The sequence below is a fragment of the Oncorhynchus gorbuscha genome, linkage group LG17, assembly GCF_021184085.1.
Source record: "Oncorhynchus gorbuscha isolate QuinsamMale2020 ecotype Even-year linkage group LG17, OgorEven_v1.0, whole genome shotgun sequence".
Taxonomy (NCBI): Eukaryota; Metazoa; Chordata; class Actinopteri; order Salmoniformes; family Salmonidae; genus Oncorhynchus; species Oncorhynchus gorbuscha.
Genome location: NC_060189.1, coordinates 44,300,834 through 44,325,363, shown reverse-complemented (window position 1 = coordinate 44,325,363; position 24,530 = coordinate 44,300,834). Strand labels below are relative to the sequence as shown.

At 40.7% G+C, this 24,530-nt stretch overlaps 1 protein-coding gene across 3 annotated transcripts; it reads left to right on the top strand.

Annotated features, from left to right (window-relative positions):
- Positions 1-3,358: 3,358 nt before the first annotated feature.
- Positions 3,359-24,235, top strand: LOC124001507 (synaptosomal-associated protein 23-like). 3 transcript variants are annotated; one of them, XM_046308334.1, is made up of 9 exons: positions 7,411-7,539; positions 11,420-11,534; positions 11,764-11,882; positions 17,283-17,324; positions 17,416-17,464; positions 20,499-20,616; positions 20,821-20,994; positions 21,275-21,419; positions 22,353-24,235. In XM_046308334.1, exons 3-9 carry the CDS (start codon positions 11,835-11,837, stop codon positions 22,413-22,415), a joined length of 639 nt encoding a protein of 212 aa, XP_046164290.1. In that variant the 5' UTR covers positions 7,411-7,539; positions 11,420-11,534; positions 11,764-11,834; the 3' UTR covers positions 22,416-24,235. The 3 variants fall into 3 exon arrangements, with proteins under 3 accessions (XP_046164289.1, XP_046164290.1, XP_046164288.1); XM_046308333.1 differs by lacking the exons at positions 7,411-7,539; positions 11,764-11,882 and adding an exon at positions 3,359-3,491; XM_046308332.1 differs by lacking the exon at positions 11,764-11,882 and having other exon boundaries at positions 7,414-7,539.
- Positions 24,236-24,530: the final 295 nt, after the last annotated feature.

The window sequence follows — 24,530 nt, the reverse complement described above, 5'->3', positions numbered from 1 at the left end:
CATACGCACCGATTTGAGTGTGTCAAGAACTGCAACGCTGCTGGGTTCTGTCCTGTGTGTATCAAGAATGGTCTGCCACCCAAAAGACATCCAGCCGACTTGACACAACTGTGGGAAGCATTGGAGTCAACATGGGCCAGCATCCCTGTGGAATGCTTTCGACATGGAGTCCATGCCCCGACAAATTGAGGCCATCCTGATGGCAAAGGGGGGGGTTGCAACTCAATATTAGGAAGGTGTTCCTAATGTTTTGTACACTCGGTGAATATAAAAAGTTGGAGCCACTGTATTTTCCCATAAGTCATAAATGTGACTGCTAAGGAATTTTCATATACAGTCTAGTGCCGACAAGTCATTCAAAATTAGCTAATAAAGTCGCTTACAAACATGGTCTATTTCTTAAGTCAGGCAGCTCGAAAATGCAGATGTTTCAGCGTAGCTCAGTGTAAGGGCAGCCGGCGGAATATACAGAGCGTAGGCTTTGGTAATATTCTCTAGTTGCGCCGTGATTGGCTCAGTGTTCTGTCACTCTCCAGAGATGTTCGATCGGGTTCAAGTCCAGGCTCTGGCTGGGCCACTAAGGGACATTCAGAGACTTATCCTGAAGATGGGTGTACTTCTGGAGGATTCTCCCATCTCCACAGAGGAACTATAGAGCTCTATCAGAGTGACCATCAGGTTCTTGGTCACCTCCCTTCTCCCCCGATTGCTCAGTTTGTCTGGGTGGCCAGCTCTAGGAAGTCTTGGTGGTTCCAAACATCTTCCATTTTAAGAATGATAGAGGCCACTGTGTTCTTGGTTACCTTCAGTGCTGCAGAAATGTTTTGGTACCCTTCCCCAGATCTGTGCCTATACACAATCCTGTTGGAGCTCTACTGACAATTCCTTCGACCTCATGGCTTGGTTTTTGGTCTGACATGCACTGTCAACTGTGGGACCATATATAGACAGGTTTGTGCCAAATCATGTCCAATTGATTGAATTTACTACAGTTTGACTCCAATCAAGTTGTAGAAACATCTCAAGGATGATCAATGGAAACAGGATGCACCTTAGCTCAATTTTCGAGTCTCATAGCAAAGGGTCTTAATACTTATGTAAATAAGTTATTTCTGTTTTGAATTTTTCTAAATTTGCAAAACATTCTAAAAACCTGTTTTAGAATAAGGCTGTAACGTAACAACATGTGGAAAAAGGATAAGGGGTCTGAATACTTTCCAAATGCACTGTACAATCACAAAGCCACCGGGATTATGCATTACCAGGACGTGACTCAGAGCATCAGCTGACCAGCTAGCAAGTGTCTTCATTGACATTTTCAACCTCTCCCTGCCCCAGTCTGTAATACCTACATAGTCCCTGTGCCCAAAAATGCCAAGGTACACGCTTAGTTCCTTCCCCCACTCCCTGTTCACCCACGACTGCGTGGCTATGCACGACTCCAACACCATCATTGTTTGCCGACGACATGATGGTGGTAGGCCATGAGAAAGACAAAGGAGCTAATTGTAGACTACAGGAAGAGGGCAGAGCAAACCCCATTCACATCGACTGGACTTTGGTGGAGAAGGTTGAGAGCTTTAAGTTCCTTGGTGTCCACATCACTAGGAACTATCATGGTCCAAACAAACCAACGCAGCGTTGAAGACAACGCCTCTTCCCCCTCAGGAGGCTGAAAATATTTGGCATGGATTCTCAGATCCTCAAAAAGATCTACAGCTGCACCATCAAGAGCATCATGTATCCACTGGACTCTAACCCCACACTCACACATACTACACTGACACTCCAACACACACATTCCTTCACACTCTTCACACATGCTGCTGCTACTCTCATTGTGGGTTAATGGCTCGTAAGTAAGCATTTCACAGTAAGATCAACACCTGTTGTATTCGGCACATGCGACAAATAAAATTTGATGTGATTTGATTTTTTATTGAGAGAGCGCTGCAGGCAGAGCAGGGATCTGAGTGAGTGATAGGAGAAGCACCAGCACGCGTGCACTTCATGACATGCTGTGTGAAAAAAAATGGCCTAGTTTTCAGTGTTCGTGCTACCCGGGATCCTTGGGACGTCCACCCAAAAAATAGATATGTTTTATTGTCACATACTCCAGATAGTACCGTTTTACGAAGCATGTTACAAATACAATTTGACTTGATGAGCTTGGCACCTTAAACATTGTAATGGGTGCTGGACAAAAGCTCTCATGGGATTACATCCTAACTTGATGTTGGTGGGCAAAGACTCTGCACCAAGACAGTGGGTGTTTCTCAATATGCATAATACCGTGCTCCACACTCGAATTCTCCGAGTACGTTCTTGTGAGGACGAGAGTGTGGAGAACGCATAAAACATTACATTTGAGATTACATCACTCTCCCTAGCTACTCTATTACCTCACGCTGCACCTCCCCGTTCACTGAACCTTCTTCCAGCTAGGACAATGGCAACAAAAGAGACTAAATAAGATATACACAAAGCAAACATTTGACTTCATAATTATCAGCTAGCTATATGTGAATTGAAATAATCTAGCTAGAAAGCTAGTTAAGCAGGAAAAAAATGACCTAAGACGCAAGGTAGATGCAACCGATTCTTTGTGGCTATGTAGCTACCTAACAGCAGTAGCTAGCCAGTTCACCTTATTGAATTACTATGGGCTTGCGATCTATACACACTACTGCGGGTATAGTAGGCAGGTTAACATGCCAAAATGAACACAGTATGTATTTATTAACATATCAAGATCAAATATTGTAATCAGGCTACATATGAGATGTGAATGGGCAACATTTCATTCCGAAGTCAGTTTATTTTTCTCTCGCTTCAGCTCAAATAGTGGCCACCATTGATTTCAATAAATTTTTCTTGTTTTTTTTACATGGTTGCATCATAGTTTTGTGCATACTTTCTGTTGAAGCTTGCATACTTTTATTTCCCTTTTGACCTACTTTTTTATGACATGATAGACAATCTGGGGAATCAAGTGTCAAACAAACATGAAGATGGCTAGAGGCAATCAAGATGGCGTGTCCTCGACAAGGGAGGACGGGACGTTACTGCAGCAACCAAGGGGGGGGGGAGCCACACGAGGCAATCACACTGTTATTGGAGACAAACACCAACCCGTTCCTGCTTGGTAGGCCTTCATCAGCCAAAAATGATACTGATTTTAGCCGGGGGGGGGGTACTGAAATATAAAAATCATAAATATAAAATATGTTTGGTATATAATCCACGTGTCATTGTAATCAAATATCAGAACAGTAGCTACAGATACCACTGTAAACAGTAGGCTACACAAATTTAGCTGTTAAGGTGTGATCCAACGCATGCGCAAATCGCCTTCCGCCACTTGTGGAATCATATGACAGGACATGCGCACCATCGACTCTCAGTCCATATCAATGAATTTCAGAAATTGTAAAGATCACGTACGGATAACCTGAAGAAGGAGATTTTTTCCCCACTTGGGAAGCGTAGCAGTAAGTAGCTTTCATCCAGAAGACAACTCATTGTCATTATGTGTTCATCCATCAAATTATCCACATTCGGGGAGTTTTACGCGACTTGTCTGTGTTGTGTGAGAGGAACTATAGCAAGCCTAGCTGGCTTCCACTGCTAGCGGATTTAACAATTACTAGTAGTATGCTGTGTTGGGCTAGCACAACATACTTAATTACAGGAAGACAATGCTTTTAGTGTGTCGGGACGAAGTTTAGAGCATTATAAGTTACTTGGAAAAACTGACACCAACCAGATTCCTGTTGGAACGTTCCACAAATTATACCCACCCAGCGAAGTTAGCAAAATAAAGTTGGTGACAGTTTTTCCAAGTAACTTTTAATACGTACCAAGGTTGCCAACAAACAACGCATACGAAACCTAGCTAACTAGCTGCCGAATAGGCATCAACTCACCGCGTAGTTTATTCTTAATGTTTGTCCATAGGCTACCAGAGTGAGAACAGGCATTTATCGGAATAAACGTGATGAGTGAAAAACGGAATGAGAAAGCCCACTCCCTACCCTGTATCTTATTCTGCCGCTATACAACTTTGTATGCGTTGTTTGTTACCAACCTTGTTAGTTACAACGTTTTTGGAACAGATTCATGTTGGAAGGTTCGACAAAATAATACCCACCCAACTTCGCTAGCTAGCTCACTTTTGCTAGAATACCTAACAACTCCTTTGGTGTTTGGGTGTCTGTTTGCATCACCTTGTTACAGTACAGCTGACCTAACTGTACTTGTCAGCTGATGACCAAGCACGCCCAGCTAGTTACACTAACTGCAGCTAACCCCAATGAACTCATACATGAATATCAGCACAGACACAGCAGTGGAATCACCCACATTGCTACAAGTTTGCAGATAAATGATTAACAGGTGTCATGATCATGAGGTTGTGTTTGAAATAGGGGTCGACTGATTATGATTTTTCAACTCCGATACTGATTATTGGAGGACCAAAACAAAGCCGATGCCAATTTTTATATTTATTTGTAATAATAATGACAATTACAACAATACTGAATGAACACTCATTTTAACTCAATATAATACATGAATAAAATCAATTTAGTCTCAAATACGGAAACATGTTCAATTTGCTTAAAATAATGCAAAAACACAGTGTTCGAGAAGGAAGTCAAAGTGCAACATTTGCCATGTAAAAAAAGAAGCTAATGTTTAAGTTCCTTGCTCAGAACATGAGAACATATGAAAGCTGATGGTTCCTTTTAACATGAGTCTTCAATATTCCAAGTTAAGTTTTAGGTTGTAGATGTTATAGGACTATTTCTCTCTCTACCATTTGTATTTCATATTCCTTTGAGTATTGGATGTTCTTATAGGCACTTTAGTATTGCCAGTCTAATCTTGGGAGTTAATAAGCTTGAAGTCATAAACAGCACTGTGCTTCAAGCATTGAGAAGAGCTGTTTGGATTAATGCTTACGAGCCTGCTGTTGCCTACCACCGCTCAGTCAGACTGCTCTATCAAATCATAGTCTTAATTATAATAAACACACAGAAATACGAGCCTTTGGTCAGTAATATGGTCAAATCCGGAAACGATTGTTTCGAAAACAAAACATTTGATTCTTTCAGTGAAAATACAGAACCGTTCCATATTTTATCTAACGGGTGGCAACCCTAAGTCTAAATATTGCTGTTACATTGCACAACCTTCAATGTTATGTCATAATTATGTAACATTCTGGCAAATTAATTAGTCTTTGTTAGGAAGAAATGGTATTCACATGGTTCGCAACGAGCCAAGCGGCCCAAACTCCTGCATATACCCTGACGCGAATGCGCTTTTTCTTAAATCATCACCCGTTTGTCGAAGTAGGCTGTGATTCGATGATAAATTAACAGGCACCAAATTGATTATATGCATCGCAGGACAAGCTAGTTAAAAGAGTAATAGCGTCAACCATGTGTAGTTAGTTTTTTTTATATACGTTAAGTTTAATGCTAGCTAGCAACTTACCTTGGCTCCTTGCTGCACTCACGTAACAGGTGGTCAGCCTGCCACGCAGTCTTCTTGTGGATTGCAATGTAATCAACCATAATCGGCGTCCAAAAATGCAGATTATCGATTGTTATGAAAACTTGAAGTCGGCCCTAATTAATCGGCCATGCCAATTTTAATCGTTCAACCTGTATTGCCATCAAATTATATGTTGACCAATGGATACCTACTGAATGTAACGTTTTAGCTAAGTGGATTGGTAGTTATATGTACTTGTTGAAAAATGAGCAATTTCTGATAATTACCATCTATAACTTTTACCTGTAAAGACTTGTATATTTGTTCTGATCTGGGATATGAAACCCACAGCTAAATCATTATACTCAGCAAAAATATAAACAACAATTTTACTGAGTTACAGTTCATATAAGTAAATCAGTCAATTTTAAGTAAATTATGCCCTAATCTATGGATTTCACATGACTGGACAGGGGTGAAGCCATGGGTGGGCCTTGGAGGGCATGGGTCCACCCACTGGGGAGCCAGGCCCAGCCAATCAGAATGGGGTTTTCCCCACAAAATGGCTTTATTACAGTGGTGGAAAAAGTACCAAAATATCATGCTTGAGTTAAAGTAAATCTTCCTTAAAAGAAATTCAAAGTCACCAATTAAAATACTACTTCAGTAAAAGTTTACAAGTATTTGTTTTTAAATATACTTAAGTATGAAAAGTAAATAATTTTCTAATTCCTTATATTAAGCAACCCAGATGGCACGATTTTCTTTTCTTTCATTGACAGATATCCCGGGGCACAATTCAACAGTCAGACATAATTTACAAACAAAGCATTTTTGTTTCGTGAGTCTGCCAGATCAGAGGCAGTAAGGATGACCAGTGATGTTCTATTTATGAGTGTGTGAATTTGAGAATTTTCCTGTCCTGCTAAGCATTCAAAATGTAACAAGTACTTTTGTGTGTCAGGGAAAATGTAAGGATTAAAAAGTACATTATATTATTTAGGAATGTAGTGGTGTAAATGTTGTCAAAAATATAAATAGTAAACTACAGATACCCCCAAAAACTACTTAAGTTGTACTTTAAAGTAGTTTTACTGAAGTACTTTACACCACTGCTTTATTACAGACACAAATACTCCTCAGCCTCTAGATATTCTTGCAGGTGATGAAGCTGGAGGTCCTGGGCTGGGGTAGTTACACGTGGTCTGCGGTTGTGAGGCTGGTTGGACATACTGCCAAATTATCTAAACCGACGTTGGAGGTGGCTTATGGTAGAGAAATGAACATTCAATTATCTGACAACAGTTCTGGTGGACATTACTGCAGTCAGCATCCCAATTGTGCGCTCCTTCAAAACTTGAGACATCTGTGGCATTGTTGTGACAAAACTGCACATTTTAAAGTGGTCTTTTATTGGCCTTGGCACAATGCACCTGTGTAATGATCATGCTGTTTAATCAGCTTCTTGATTTGCCACACCTGTCAGGTTAATGGATTATTTTAGCAAAGGGGAAATAATGACTAACCTATGTAAACAAATGTGTGCACAACATTTTAGAGAAATAAGCTTTCTGTGCATAAGGAACATTTCTGGGATTTTATTTCAGCTCATGAAACATGGGACCAACACTTTGCATTTTTATATTCTTGTTCAGTGTATTAGGCATTATAAGAAGGTGGTGAGAAATTGATAAACTTTTCTGTTCTGGTAATTATTACCTATCTTGTACTAGACATCTCAAATCACTTGGCAGACGAATGCATGGACAGGTAGTGCCATATGCTACCTCTGTGTGTAGCCATTGTCATCCTGTCTATTGCCATGTCAGCATGAACAACCTAAGTATGAAAGAAAAGAACAGGACGGAGGGATGTCATGTTGTAGATGTTGAAATCTAACCTGGAGGAACTGGTTTGAGCAGAAGAGCAGGAAATGTGTGTCCCTGTTGTGTTGTGGAGGCATGTATGGATCAGCAGGCTAGGTAAAACACTACAGTAGTTGGGCTGTATGGAGTGGAACGGTGGAAAGATGAATAGGTATGTACAGTAGATTATTGAATTGCAGTTAATCCTCATTGTTTTCATAATCATAAATGTGTGTGTGTGTGGTGTATTGCTGCTGGGTGTAGAGTGACAAAGTATTTTTATGGTGTGAAATTGAAGACCATTTGGTGGATCATAGGGTGATGTAGCAATAGCCTGTGTGTTAGGCTTACCATAAAGAATGAGCAGCAGGGTCGTTCCATGTCATTTCAGCAAGCCTTGACACCCACCATCCGGAAGCATTATTTTGTTGAAAAATAATTTGATCTCTGAGAAATTAAGGGAATTGATTGCACCCAAATTGGCCATTTTTAATTTATAGGATTCATATAATATTAAATCATTTTTCTAACAATGGGTAAGACATGAGGAATCAAACGTGGTTAAAGGTCATTCTACACTTCATATCCAAATAATCTATAAGTAACATTGATTGTTGAGTTACACAATACATTTCTAGATCCTTTTAGGATGATTTGGACATGAATCGTGATGATGCTAATATAGGTACCATTGACACACATGCTGAAAAGTTACCATTTGAAACAGTGGCCAGGTAATACAACCAACGCATGGGTTGCTGTCATACCAGAAGGGTATCCTACGGGTATACTACTCAGGGTTTTCTAAAGCTAACCAGCTTCAGTTAGCTTTACATTCCAGCTCACACTTCATCCGCACTACGACAATGGATATTGATTGTCCGCCTGCCTCTAAAATCTAGCAGGTTAGAGAGGGGAAAAAATAGGATTGACCTAAACATACAGTGGGGTCTGAAATCGACACCCATGATAAAGATCAAAAAGTGACTAAAATACTGAGATGTATTGTTTGCTCAGACAAATGGGGAGATTATATTAATTTGTGCTAATGGGATTGCTCAAAGAAAGATTTTTTTTCAGAAGAAAAGTGTACTTACTATGCCTGTGATATGTGGTTGTCCCACCTAGCTACCTTAAGATGAATGCACTAAGTAACTGTAAGTCGATCTGGATAAGAGCGTCTGCTAAATGACTCCAATGTAACTGCGCGTGCATGTCGCACATCCAATGGCAAACTCTTAATTGATACAACACTGAAACGTCAATGCATGGGTGAGTCAGTGCCACATTTGAATTTGTGCTGAAATCAAAATGAAGAAACCTTCATGACCTTTCACACAGGTTATAGTGTGAAATAGGCTTTTAGAAGTGCTGCCTTTAATTTATTACTAATCCTTAAAGGGATATTTCAGTATTTTGCCAATGAGGCCCTTAATGAACGCGTGGATAACATGTTCATGTCTCTGTGTCCAGTATGAAGGAAGTTAGAGGTAGTTTCACAAGCCAATGGTATCCAGCATCAAAAAATAATAATCACCTAATAGCAGGAACACCACCATCTAGTGGTCAGAACCTTGTAATATTAGGATGTAGAATGGGACATAAACCCAACTATTTATAATATAATAATAATAATATATGCCATTTAGCAGACGCTTTTAAATGACTAATTTCTCAGAACGGGGGGAGAGGACATCACCAAATTCACTGAGAGCACGTTACATAGGATGAAGAAACAATACTTCGAGACGCAGCTACACACTACTTGTCAAACAGAAAACTGATACTATATACTCATTGTCAATTTGAGTGCAATTAATTAGGTTTATTTCACAGATATTATATTTTAACAAAATAATGTTGCAGGAATGCTAATCTTATCTGTTTCTAACAGAAATGATTTCAGAAAAATCTGAGACTGTAGGTGTCAATCCTCTTTCTTGTGCTTTTTGAAGTGGAACGACCCAGCACTCTGAAGAGTGAGACATTTCCTGTCTGTCTGAAATGTGCTGATGTGTTCTTAAGTTTGAGATGGTATCTTTACAGGAATATAGCCTCTCGTTTTTTGAATCCAACTTGAAATTTAGAAGTTCAGCGTTTAGGCCAACAATATTTAGGGAAAGGCTATAGTGTGAAATAGGCTTTAAAAGTGCTGTATTTTCTTTTATTACTACTAATTAAAGTACTACTTTGGTTTGTTCTGAAATAGTTTGTTAGAAACTGGACAGTTTTCTCAATCTCTTAATTCAAAGACTCAATCATGGACACTCTTACTGACAGTTGTGGCTGCTTTGTGTAATGTGCTGTTGTCTGTGCCCAATAATGTTTGTACCATGTTTTGTGTTGCAACCATGTTGTTATGTTGTGTGGCTACTATGCTGTGTTGTCTTAGGTCTCTCTTTATGTAGTGTTGTCTCTCTTGTTGTGACGTGTGTATTGTCCTATATTTATATTGTATGTATTTTTAATGAGTTCTTAACTGACTTGCCTAGTTAAATAAAAGTACGCAGTTAGGCATGTGAAAAGCCAACCATCCCCTTTCCCTGTTTTTGTAGTGTGTGTGTGGGGAAGTTATAGTTCAGGGGTTATTGCAAAAACAGGAAATAGTTACTCTAAGCAGGTCCAAAGGAAAAGGGGGGAGCAGGAGAGGTAGAGCGAGCCCTAGATACTGAACTTCAACTAGACCCTCGATAGGCCTACATCTAGGCTATGCCTGCTGGTCCAAACTGTCAGTACCCCTCTGGTCCCAAAGCATCTTAATTGCAGCGATCTTCCATCAAAGAGCTGGTCAGCATTTCACACATGAACCTTGAACAGAACATACACTACATAACTAAAAGTATGTGAAGACCTGCTCGTCGAACATCTCATTCCATATATTTGTCGATCTCGACAAACTGTTTCTGTATGGACCTTGCTTTGTGCACGGGGGCATTGTCATGCTGAAACAGGAAGGGGCCTTCCCAAACTGTTGCCTCAAGGTTGGATGCACAGAATTGACAGATGATTTTTACGCGCTTTTCAGCACTTGCCGGTCCCGTTCTGTGAGCTTGTGTGGGCCTACCGCTTTCCGGCTGAGCCGTTGTTATGCCTAGAAGTTTCCACTTCACAGTAACAGCACTTACAGTTGACTGGGGCAGCTCTAGCAGGGCAGACATTTGACGAACTGACTTGTTGGAAAGGCGGCATCCTATGACAGTGCCACGTCAAGTCACTGAGCTCTTCTGTAAAACCATTCTACTGCCAATGTTTGTCTATGGAGATTGCATGGCGGTGTGCTCAATTTTTTTATATACCTGTCAGCAATGGGTGTGGCTGAAATGGCCAAATCCACTCATTTGAAGGGGTGTCCACACTATATACACACACAAGTATATCTTCTGCTGCTTTTCTCAAATGCAGTCCACAGGAATAGTGTTGTGATGTCATGTGAGCCATTAAACACTCTGGCTCCGTTCCAATATCTATATGCTAGTTTAGATATTGGAACACACGGGCACTAAAACATGTGACTAAAACCGTCTCTCTCTGTCATAACCCAGTGGAGAATCCAGTGCAGCTTGTCAACACCAAGTGTGACATCCAGTGCTAATGTGTTCCTGACTGTGGCTGCCACGTTACAGTGGTGCCAAACGCATGATCCTAATTTCCCTATCAAGCGCTCCTTATCACCAGCCTCCTCATTGTCAGCATGCTTTCTGCTTAACAACACCAGGCCCTAATGTCACTGACAAGGAACCTGCCTGCTGCTGTTTCCTTTTCCACATTCCAACATTGGGCTGGCAGGAAAATAATCTAATTTGTTTAATGTTTTGCATAATTTCCCTTTATGTAGGCCTAAGTCAAACAATGTTTTTTTATGTAGTTCCATAGTATGCCATTTCTGTCCGCAATCTTAAATGGGACCTTTTTAGACAACTTTTTAAAATGTATATCTGTGATCCTGATACAACCTTATGACCCCCCCCCCCATCTTTTTCTAACTCTCTCTCCTTCTCCACTCCCTGTCCTTTCCCACACTCCTTCCATCCCTCTCTCTCTCTCTCTCCCAGGCCTCAGAGTGTAGAGCTTGGTGTGACAGGAGGAACCTCCAACTTTGACAGCAGCAAAATGGCAGACATGTCAGTGGAAGAGATCACCATGAGGGCCAACCAAGTGACCGATGAGGTACAGCTGCCTTTCGTTTCCATGGGGACACCATAGAAATGCTGGGAATGGGGGTAGTAGGTGTTTACAATTAGCATACATTTTCCACTTCAATTTAACTAGGCTACTTAAAATTAAAATAATGATTGACCTTAGTAGGGAATCAACTAAATGTATTACATTAATTAATTTGTCCCAAGTTTATCATTAGACATGAACAGAATGCGTCCATGATTCATATTTCCTGCAGCCTTCTGAAGAGGCAACGAGAATGTCCTTGTGTGTGGTGTGCGCGGCTACCACTTTGTGTATCTGTTAGCGATGATGCTAATGAAAATGGTAGTGCCGAGCGATTTAGTGCTTTTTGAGGTAAGTTCGATTATTAAAAACTAATCACGGTTTAATTTCGGTTTCTATTATTTTTACATTAATTGCACTATGTATTATGTGGGTTGAATTCTGAAAAACAGAATAAAATAAGTTAATAAAAGTCCCATAATGGTAGTGACTGCCCATTTACTGCTCATCACTTATTAACCATCATTTATTCACATTACTTTAATAGAATATTTGTCAAAATTATTTGTTTAATTTGACATTATTTTATTCCAAGGCATCATCTCATCTCTAGAGAGCTGCTGTCTGACAAAAATCACAATTTCAGTAGTTCAAAGGGCATATGGCATACTTTTATGACTGCTAAATACCAACCATTAATCACTTAGTTGATTTATTTTCAGCTAGAGATACCTCACAAAGCAACTGCTTTCTATCTCTCTTGCGCGTCCTCTTCTCTCAGGCCGTGTCATGACTTGACAGTCCATATAGCTACAAAGTAGCCTATGTTGACCTGGCAGAATGATATCAGGATTGTTTTTCATTAATCCAGTGGGTATCTGTTTCGCAAACTCAACCATCACATGTGGCTTCAACTCAGCTTAACAGCAGCCTTTTGCTAGACCATGCACACTTGAATTAAAGGGTAACCACACCCCAAAATAAAAACGTATCAAAAAGGTGCATGTTGAAGATATTGGAAGAACTGTCCACATGTACTTTTCATCAGCCAACAAGATGAGTAGGCCTAACAAACAGCAAAATAAGTAGCCTATGTCAATCTACTATCCCCCATAGTACAAAAGTTAACCTACTGTATTCTGTGGGAGAAATAAATAACCAAACATAGTCTGGGAAAGTTGTGGGATGCGATAGATCCCAAATGAGTAAAACCACTAGCATCAAAACAACTTATTTAAACAATGTGGCTGACGCAACAGATCAGAACGTTTAGCTTAAAATGTTGATATGAACTATTAGGCAATTTTTTTTCACATTATGAGTTCACCAATACGCACACGGCAGTAGTCTATAAGTGTGAATGTTCCAAAATGCAATCAATTAGCTGAAAAACACCATTCTCAAAAGTGACTGCAAATGAGATTATACATGTAGTTATTTTATTATAAAGGTGCATTTTTACGGTGAAAATGAACTTCCCCAAACTTGAAACTCGCTATATATATATATATTCCAGTTAGGCTCTACACCCCTTGTAAAAAATGATTCATGTATTTTAAATTAAGATGTTATTTGGCCAGTTGTGATACAAAACATATAGGCCTATGGGTTAGGCTACATGAGGTGAGTGACTGATTGGAGAAAGTTGCAAAAATAATGAATGTGCTGTTTCTTTCCTTACGCCACACAATCTGGGCATCGTTCACAAGTGATAGGCTAATATTGTCACCCTTCAGACTATTCTTCATTTAATCTGGTCTTCACATACACCTAAATAATATAGGTGTGAAATTTGTTTTGATTTAGAATGGACCATTATCATGCAAATGTCTCAACTGGCAGTGGGGAAAAACACATGTCTTCTATACACTTAAATAGTGAATGGAGGACTGTTTTCCCGTGGTTTATTTTAATGCCAGCCAGGTAGGCTATACTCCTGTTTGTAAATATAAGCAATGTGCTTAATATTAGAAAAGTTGAAAAATAAATCTAGTAGGCCAAGCCTATAGAAAGCTCATGGGGTCCTCTTTCTTTAGCGGCCATCACTCTGTTTTTCTCCCGCATAGCCTATAGACATTTTGCAAAACATGGGCACTCATTAAGTGTTTGATTACATTTGCATTGATGTCAGAGGGATTAGAGGGACAATGGAGTGCTGAGTACCAGGCAGTTCGCAAGTTTGGTAGGCTACTAATGACCATCCGCAGCATCAGAGCTTGGAGAATGTCGAAATGTGTTGACCGCCGTCAACAAGTGTTTGCAACTCTTTGTGAATTGCAGTATGTCATTCATTAAAAATATATATTTTTAACTGACCCACGGATTATTCTTAAAGAATCCTGTAAGAGTCTGCCAACTTCCACAGGCTTCAAGCTTCCTGTTAAGAGGCATTTTCTCAGCTATCTGTAATACAGGTATGATTGAAGAATGAAGCGGGTGCTAATCAATGGCTTTGCTCCACAGAAAGCCGCAATTGACGACTCCATTGTCAATAGTAGACCCATATAATATCTTTGAAAATACCATACAAGTATCATGGGCTTTTAAAACAATTCAATCTGTTTTCTTTGATCATATTTTGGACCATATTTTCTCTCTATTGGCCGAGGTGAATCGTCCTCACTGCGCGAATAACATCTTTATCAAATGTTTTCATAATTTATCTGCAGATAATCACCAAAAAGCCTACCAGTGCAAATTATGGCGCCAAATGTACGGCTCTCTTACCGATTCGGTAGGCTACTGACGAGTCTCTCTCACTTTAACGTCACTGTCTGACAAGTCCTGATGGGACTTCCATGTTGAAAATACAAACATAATCTTTAGTTTACTTGTAACGCATCGGGACAACACAGTTTTGTCCATTTTACATGATTTCTGAATGGGAAGGATATGAGATTGGCTTTATTCAGTCAGTACGACACCATTTATAAACTAGTCAAGCTTGCTGTTTGTCAATCATAGCACAGTAAGCCTATGCGCCAGCACTTTGTGGCTGAAAATATGAAACGCGCTTACTTAGATTCTAGATTGCTAGAAGATGCATATCGTTCATTCTAGTGGGAGAGGGCTCGGGCATACTTTTTCTCTGACTTGCAAATTGTAAACAGAAAGTAGCCTAGTTAGTTTGTGGGAAAAGTACCCGACTGAAAATGATTGTGTAACTGGCTGTGTAGCCGACAGCCGGCGCTAGTGGAAAACACTGATCTAAGCAAAGTTATTCAGGTCCAGGTTAGTAAAACTGTTCTTTTAACACGACGCCAGGACAGCGGAGTCAATCACCGCCTTCCGGAGACACCTGAAACCCCACCTCTTTAAGGAATACCTAGGATAGGATAAAGTAATCCTTCTCACCCCCCTCAAAAGATTTAGATGCACTATTGTAAAGTGGCTGTTCCACTGGATGTCATAAGGTGAATGCACCAATTTGTAAGTCGCTCTGGATAAGAGCGTCTGCTAAATGACTTAAATGTTAATGTAAATGTAACACTATACTAAATAGTGTGGTCCTCTGACATTTTGATTCAAATCTTTATCTCGTCCTACCAACCTGAATTTCTCTCTCCGTCTTTCTCTCTCTCTCTCTCTCTCTCTCTCTCTCTCCTTGCTGCCTGACTGACAGACTGATACCTATGTGCTGGGTTTAGGACAACATGGCTTGGGGTAAACTGTCACAGTAACCTCTTACTGTACCACACACACACACACACACACACACACACAGTTTTGAGTGGTTCGGACAAAAGGTAAGCTTAGAAATGTGTCAGAGGTGAATAATTTAACTCTGTTAGCTTAAGCCATTTTAGTGAGGTGGCATGGTGTGGCCGCTCAAACTGCTGAAGTCGTCATACCCTGAGTCATCCTTTCTCCTAGTGCTCCTCTGCTGTAGGCTACACCTTTCAGTTTTTCACACTCAGTCCTATCCTGCCTCTCTTGTTGTTATTATTAGGTCCTCTATCTCACCTGACTGCATTCCATCATTACGCCATGTCACCTGCTGCTGCTGCTGTTTTGTGTATTGGTGTGCTGCTGGGAGGGAGAGGGTTCCTGCCTGATTTGAATGATTCTACCTCGTCCGACCAGGCACAGTAAAACTGGGCTCGTCACGGGGAATACCGTGTCTCTTCCTCGCCTAGCTGATTTTAAAATGAGGCCATTGTTGTATTTTAGACCAATAGAACCTAGCCTTTGTGTTTCCTAGACCTTGAGCATCTGCTCATGATTGCCTGTACCCCTAAAAGACACTGACTTCTGTCAGTCCAGCTGTCATGTTCATGCATTCGGAAGGAATTCAGACCCCTCGACTTTTCCCACATTCTTGTTACATTACAGCCTTATTCTAAAATGGATTAAGTTGTTTTATCCTACACACAATACTCCAAAATCGCAAAGCCAAAACAGGTTTTTAGAGATGTTTGCAAATGTATATGAAAAATTATGAAATATCACATTTACATAAGTATTCAGACCCTTTACTCCGTACTTTGTTGAAGCACCTTTGGCAGTGATAACGGCCTCAAGTCTTCTTGGGTATGACACTACATTCTTGGCACACCTGTATATGAGGAATTTCTCCCATTCTTCTCTGCAGATCCTCTCAAGCTCTGTCAGGTTGGGTGGGGAGTGTTGCTGCACAGTTATTTTCAGCTCAGGCTGGGCCACTCATGGACATTCAGAGACTTGTCCCAAAGCCGGTCCTGCTTTGTCTTAGCTGTGTGCTGAAGGTCGCTGTCCTGTTGGAGGGTGAACCTTTGCCCCCAGTCTGAGGTCCTGGGCTCTCTGGAGCAGGTTTTCATCAAGAATCTCTCTCTACTTTGCTCTGTTCATCTTTCCCTCGATCCTGAATGGTCTCCCAGTCCCTGCCGTTGAAGAACATCCCCACAGCATTATGCTGCCACCACCATGCTTCATTGTAGGGATGGTGCCAGGTTTCCTCCAGACGTGACGCTTGGCATTCAGTCCAAAGATTTAAATCTTGTTTCTCATGGTTTGACTGTCATGCTTTTTACTGAGAAGTGACTTCCGTCTGGCCGCTCTACCATAAAGGCCTGATTTGGTAGAGTGCTGCAAAGATGGAAGAACCTTCCAGAAGGACAACCATCTTGGTTACCTCCCTGACCAAGACTCTTCTCCCTCGTTTGTTCAATTTGGCCGAGCAGCCAGCTCTAGGAAGAGTTTTGGTGGTTCCAAACTGCTTCCATTTTATGAATGATAAAGGCCACTGTTTTTGGGGACCTTCAATGCTGCAGACATTTGTTGGTACCCTTGCCCGGGTCTGTGCCACGACACAATCCTGTCTCGGAGCTCTACGGACAATTCCTTTGAGCTCTTGGCTTGGTTTTTGCTGTCAAGTGTGGGACCATTATAAAGACAAGTGTGTGTGTGTGTGTGTGTGCCTTTCCGAATCATGTCCAATCAATTGAATTTACCACAGGTGGACTCCAATCAAGTTGTAGAAACATCTTGAGGATGATCAATGGAAACAGGATGCAGCTGAGCTCAATTTCGAGTCTCATAGCAAAGGGTCTGGATACTTATGTAAATATGAGGTATTTCTGTTTATTTGTAATACATTTGCAAAAATATTCCCTGTTTTCGCTGTGTCATTATGGAATATTGTGTGTAGATTGATTTAATCCATTTTAGAATAAGGCTGTAACATGGAAAAGGGGAAGCGGTCTGAATACTTTCTGAATATTGTATGTATTACTTCTAACATTACTGCTTTGTTCCTCTATTGTCCTCCCCCAGTCCTTGGAGAGCACCAGGCGGATGCTACAGATGGCTGAGGAGGTGAGAAAGATTATTGCCCTTAAGTTATCTAAACTGTGGTCTTTGAGTTCCTGATGTGGTGCTGAACTCTGGTCTTGTCTTGTGTCCACAGAGCAGGCAGACTGGTGTCAATACCATTGAAATGCTGGACCAACAGGGGGGTGAGTCAGAGACACATGGTTCACTTCCAAGTACCAGCTCTGGAACACCATCTTTTGTTAGAGGGCGATTCCACATCAGGAAGGCCCCCAAAAAATATTTTTGTTACAGTGGTTGCTCAACTAAAAGTTGAGATTATGCTGTGGGATTTAGAGGTAATGTGTGGTTTAGTACGGTACCCTGCGCCACTGCTTCAACCCCTGAGGGTTTTGTTGTTTTGTAGAAACACTAGAATATTAAGCTACACTTCTTCAAATCAATCCCATATACTAAGGTTTTAAATTCTCTAGTACAGACAATATTGAAGGCTATCAAATGCTTCTCAAAGATGCCCTCTGGTGGTTAAACTTGCATTAATGGCAACAATGGCTGACAATTAAATAACATGCCCATAGAATATTGCGGCAGCCCGCAAAGGTGTGCTGCGGTATGACAGTGGTTCTTCCTGTAAAAGTTGCATCTCAGATTGTTCTGGTAGTTCTCACATAGACATTTCACTGGGAGGAAGGATTTTTAAATATTCTTTTTACATTTATATCACAAACTATTTTGGGCCATTTTGGGGGTCAAATAATTCCAGATTAATTTTAAATGATTTTATGTAAAACCGAATTCAAATTTCAACAATCTTCAAATTCTGGAATTGGTAATTAGACTGACTTTTTAAATTGTAATTGTAAAACATTTTGTTTAATTTGAATTCAGTGTTTTTACATTTCCCAGTAAATGGAATTAATGCACATGGTATCAAACATTGGCTACAGGATTTGTATACAGTGGGTATCATAAGTATCCACCCCACTTTGATCAAAACATTTCTAATAAATGCATGCCAGTGGAATTGAAATGGATTTAGTTCTGATTTCTTCTCATTGATCTATTCAAAATACTCAAAAAAATAACATATAGCTGTTGTGGAAGTGTTCACCCCTTTTATTAAGGCACGGGTAAAATAGTTACGGAGTAAAAACTGGCTTTACATATCACATAAATTACATGAACCCTTCCTCTGTACATACATGTGTAAGGGCCCTCAGTCAAGTATTGCATTTTAAGCACAGACTCAACTACAAAGATCGGGGAGTGATTGGTAGAAGGGTAACAATAAATAAAATCTGACATTGAATATCTCTTTAAGCATGGTCAAGTTAATAATGATGCATTGGATGATGTATTAAACCACCCAGACACATCAAATTATAGTCTTTCTGAACTGAGCTGCAGAACAGGAAGGAAACTGCTCAAGTGGCGTCACCATGAGGCCTTTGGCCATTTTTAAAGCAGCTGCGGGCTTCAATGGCTATGAAGGGAGAAAACAACTGTGAATGGAGCAACACAATTGTACTTACTCCAGAATAATGACCTAAATGTGAAAAGAACAATTAAAGTATACAGAAGATATTCCAAAACATGGATCCTGTATGCAACAAAGGCACTACAGTAATACTGCATAAAAACACCACAAAGGAATACAATGTTTGGCCTAACCCCCCCCCCCGATACATGTTTCAATATTTTACTATAAATTGTTCCTTTTTGTATTATACTTATGCTAAAATGTTTATTCAATTCTACTGAGCCATTTAACTTTATTTGTCTTTATCTTTTATTTCTTATTGTCAAGAAGGAACCTGCGAGTAAGTATTTCATTGGACGGTGAATACCATGTGTATTCTGTACATACGACTAATAATAAAACATAACTTCAAACACAACACATCACTTGAGTATGTTTACATGCACACTAATAATTCGATATTAAACTGCTTATGGCAGTAGGCAGATTATGCAACAGTCGTGCAAACGCCTTACTTTGCCTACCTTTATCGGCGTACGGTCCAGATCGAAGGAAGCGTACGTCGGTTAAAACACCTGGTTTTCTGCGCCATCTCTCACGTTTATCAGGACATGTAAACGCCTTACTCGGCGTTCCAGCGGTGCGTTTGATCTGCACGTGTTCGAGAACCAGCCAAGTGAAGCCTCCCTTATTTTAAAAGAATAATGGGCAAATATGACACCATCCAGGTGTGCAAAGCTCTTCGTTACCTAAGACTCAGCTGTAATTATTTTTTTTTTTTTCATTTTGGTATTGTGTCGCTCAATGACAACAAAAAAATCACAATGAAATGAATTTTAATCCCACTTTGTAACGCAACAGAATGTGAACAAATCCCAGGGGTGGCGGAATGCTTCTGATACCCTCTGTAGCTATGCTGTCTGATACGCCTGAGGGAATTGAATTCTAATTGGGAATTGTTGGGGATAATATTAAATTACTGGAATGTACCTACAATTGGAATTGAGACGAACCTGGAATTTGAATTGAATTAAATTGAATTTACAGGGAGAGAGAATTTAATTAGACTTTAACATAAATATAATTATTTGTGCACTGTAAATTGACCACCACTAAGCCCAATAAGAAATTGTATTTTAAAAATAACAATTTCATACCTTGATTCCATTTAGATACAAACATATAACTTTTTTGGGGGGAATACTTGGGAACATTTTCTAAACTAATTTTCCTGGTGATTCTACTCTTTTTGAAATTATTTTTTGAATCTAAAAACAAAACATCCCTTTCGGGCAGGTTTTGCCCCGCGGGCCGCTTGTTTCCGACCCCTCATACTGTCTAAAATATGTCAAAACATTTACTAAATCAAAAAGGGTACTTTTTGAGATGGTCATGTTGAATAAATTGAATGTGTATTTCTAAATCTAGACATTCTCCATATTTTAGGGCACACTATAAGGAGTAGTTTTAAAAAGGGCCTAAAATGGCTACTTTCATCGTGATTTGTAAAAAGCATGTCAAACATCCTTCCTCCCCAAAGTCTCTACGTGAGAATTACCAGTGCAATATATTTCTGGTCCTTCCTGTTGTGGAATCGCCCCAGAGAAGACACTGTCATTGATCATCAAAACCATTTTTTTTAAACAACAAAAAACAAGCCAGGTTTTCATTTAAGTCATTTGTTTTTAATGTTGCATTTCCCTGAGCTGGATCTTTTTGACGTTCTGTTTGTGTAACAGAGCAACTGAAGCGTACGGAGGAGGGTATGGACCAGATCAACCAGGATATGAGACAGGCTGAGAAGAACCTGACTGACCTGTCCAAGTGCTGTGGCCTCTGTGTCTGCCCCTGTGACAGGTAGCAAACTGTAACCTAACCTTTCAGCTACCTAACCTCACTTCTGTCTGCTACGCTGGAAATGAGTCATTGTAACTTTGTGTACTGTACCTTCTGTAGTGATCGCTCTCACAGTTTCCTAGCATGTTTTAATCTATCTTCCCCTGAAGTTGTCCCCTGATTTGATTGGCGGACTGAATGACTTTTATTGATCTTGTCCATCAGGGTAACGTCCATAGAGCATGACTCTAAGTACAAGCGAACCTGGGGAATTGGTGATGGTGGCAGTGCAGGTGGAGGAGAGGGAGTGGACAGCTCTGTGGTGTCCACTCAACCGGCAGGGATCCGTAATGGACAGGCCAACCAGCAGCAGTCCATGGGGGGACCTTACGTCAAGAGGTGAGTGAAGCCAGTCAACCATATAATACACACCTAGTTAGAATTTATTAGCCGGTCCCAAGTCACTCTTGCTTCCTTTGCCCTTTTCAATGTTTGCAGATCTGTAAGGTGGCCGGCAACATGGTGGAAGGTCCATCGCTACATTGATTTTACTTATCTAGACCCTTCAGATCTGGTAAAACCGAAGGGTTTAGGGCTATCAAGCAAGCGCAAGAAGTCTCATGAAAATGCGTATGAGATTAGTAGATATTTATGTAACGTGTCCCTTTCTCTCCCCCAGGATAACCAACGATGCTCGGGAGGATGAGATGGAGGAGAATCTGGACCAGGTGGGCAGCATCATAGGCAACCTGAAGAACATGGCCATGGACATGGGCTCTGAGATAGACAAGCAGAACAAACATATCGACCGCATCACAGATAAGGTGGGTTGTCATCATAGACATTTTTACATTTAAGTCATTTAGCAGACGCTCTTATCCAGAGCGACTTACAAATTGGTGCATTCACCTTATGACATCCAGTGGAACAACCACTTTACAATAGTGCATCTAAATATTTTAAGGGGGGAGGGGGTGAGAAGGATTACTTTATCCTATCCTAGGTATTCCTTAAAGAGGTGGGGTTTCAGGTGTCTCCGGAAGGTGGTGATTGACTCCGCTGTCCTGGCGTCGTGAGGGAGTTTGTTCCACCATTGGGGAGCCAGAGCAGCGAACAGTTTTGACTGAGCTGAGCGGGAACTGTACTTCCTCAGTGGTAGGGAGGCGAGCAGGCCAGAGGTGGATGAACGCAGTGCCCTTATTTGGGTGTAGGGCCTGATAGCTGGGCTGTGTTATCCAATCCATACACTGCCTCACTCCTTACGCCTTTATTATACTGCGAGGCTCTCTTTCTGTGGGCTATCTTTTTTTTTTCTCACTAATTGGTCTTTGGACAAATCTGATCAGCTCTGAATAAAATCTGTGATTGAACAAAACACCGAACCGCTGTATAAACGCAGCCATGGATGTCACCAGTATGCTCTGGAGGTAACTTCAGTCATTTAAGTGTGAATTATTTGTAAAACAAAAAATTACAGTTTAGTCTTTCACCTTCCTGCACCTCAGATACCTTAGTCAAGTCTGTTGTATATTTCTCTAGTGTACCATGAGGCTGCCTAACGTTGGCCTCCACTGTCAAGGAAGTGCTACTGTTGCACTAAGTGATGGAAATGTAGACGTGTTCATCCACCTCTCACCTGGTGTCTGTACTGTCTCTCTCTCTCTCTCTCTCTCTCTCTCTCTCTCTCTCTCTCTCTCTCTCTCTCTCTCTCTCTCTCTCTCTCTCTCTCTCTCTCTCTCTCTCTCTCTCTCTCTCAGGCGGACATGAACAAAGCGCGTATCGACGAAGCCAACCAGCGAGCTAACAAGCTCATCAAGTAGACCTACCTGCTCTCCCTTCAGCATCCACTTTGACTCTCTGCCTCAGCTTGCATGTGCACACATGTACAGACTAGTGTTTAAATATACAATACATACTCACACGCACACCTTGAACAAAGATAATCAACCAGCACAAAAATCCATTGAACCACACTTGCCTTCTCTGTAATGATATATGTAAATATGCACACACACACTCTTATTGTGCCTTTTTATGACGAGATGAAAGTCTTCGCCCGGGGCCCAATCCCTAGTATGTGACCCGGTGAATCACTTCTCCAGGCGTTGTGAGATCTGTGCCCATATTTATAAAGCGTCACAGAGTAGGAGTCCTAATGTGGGAGACGTTGCGCAGGACGGGGGACCCGCTCCTAGATCAGCACTCCTACCCTGAAATGCTTTATTTATACAAGCCCTGATAATCTGCCGTGCGTTCTAGGAGTATAACGTGGAACGCCACCTGATTCACAGCCATATGCGTCAGTCGCCCCCCGGAGGTCTGAAGGTGTCACAGCGGCTGTAATCCGCTTCGGGGTTTGCAGGGCAAGGTAGTGAGAGACGACGCTTTAGGTCATGGGTGTCAAACAATTTTTTTTCCCCCGGGGGCCGCATTTGATCTTTAATGAGGTCCGGTTATATTTCCTCACCGTCAAAACGTGCTTTTGGCATTTTCGATGCTCCCTGACTGTCTAGCTTTCATTTTGGTGATTTATTGGCGAGCTGAACACTGTCAAGAAACTGTCTAAATGTAGGTCCATTTAATCTTTACAGTTTTGGTGTTTGTCATTATAAAGTATATGGAGTTTGCCCCCCCCCATCCAGCTGTATGTTTAACACCCCTGCTTTAAATCCTGTCATTTGGTTCCTGGCTCTTGTAATTATTGTAATTGTATCCAATTGTTATTGTTTGAAATTATGTGCCTATTTAATTATTTGAATAAAGTTAGCTTTTTTAAATCCCCCCCCCCCCATTTATCCCCTTTTTAATGCAATGGTTGATCTATTAAGTTCTATGCTGGAAGAATTGTAGCAATACCTCTTTCATCAAGAGTAACAACTAATATTAATGGAAGATCTTAGCATGGTTTGGCACTCAGGCTAGCAGAGTCTGTCTGTTTGTGCAAAACTCCTTGTCCCTCATTTGCTTTACAATGAGCAATGGAGTTGGTAACAGTACAAACATATCTGGGACCAGGCTAAACCTCTGCCACCAATGGATCAAGTGCTGTGCTTCATCTCAATGTTATTTCACTCATTTTCATTTGAACTGCCTCGTTGTCACCTGAGAGAGGCCTTACTGCCTGTTTCTTTGAAAGGGAAAAGTGGCTGTGTTGTAACAGCCTTGTCCCCAAAATGGCTCTTCTGTCAGTAACCTACTCATCCAGAAATGTCCCATCAGTTTCTTTCCTTACTTTCCCCTATAAATATTTGTAAGAAAATGTCAAACAAAATGTTATGTTCTTCTGCATTCAGGTATACTTTTGGTCAGTTATTGGTTTCCTACAGAGTGAACTAAACTGTTATCCAAGGCTGTATTTAAACCAAAGTGACACTGAAGGACTTCAGAGTGTCTTAATATTAGTCGATAATGCTACTGCTACATTATATTTCTGTCTTGATGCTGTTGGTTCAACACCAATGTGGGGTTACCGACTGTAATGTAAACTCAGCAACGGCCTCTTTAAGTTTGAATATGTCGAGGAACACCGCTTGTTCTGTCTGGATGATTGTTTAACATAAAAGTGCCTTTTTTGTTCTTTCTGTTCTGTTTAAAAGTTGTTATATTTGTATAATTCATTAAACTCTTCAGTAAAACCCTGTTGAGCTTTGAATTTACTCAAGCAAGGCACCCTTATGGCGGCTGACCCTGCTGCTCACCTTGCTCTCTACCCAGTGTGTGTGTTGCCTGGGGGGAACATACAGTAACTCCAAACTATCGGGTTATGAGTTTATTTTCAAGTTCACCTCTCAATGTAATAGACATTTTCTGTCAACATTTTGGGATATTTTACATAGCTTGTAGAGAGTAGAAAATGCTGATTAAAAAAAACCACTACACAGAGGACTGGAAGATAAAGACGTTGAGTTTAGTATGTGATGAGTAGATGTGAGGGT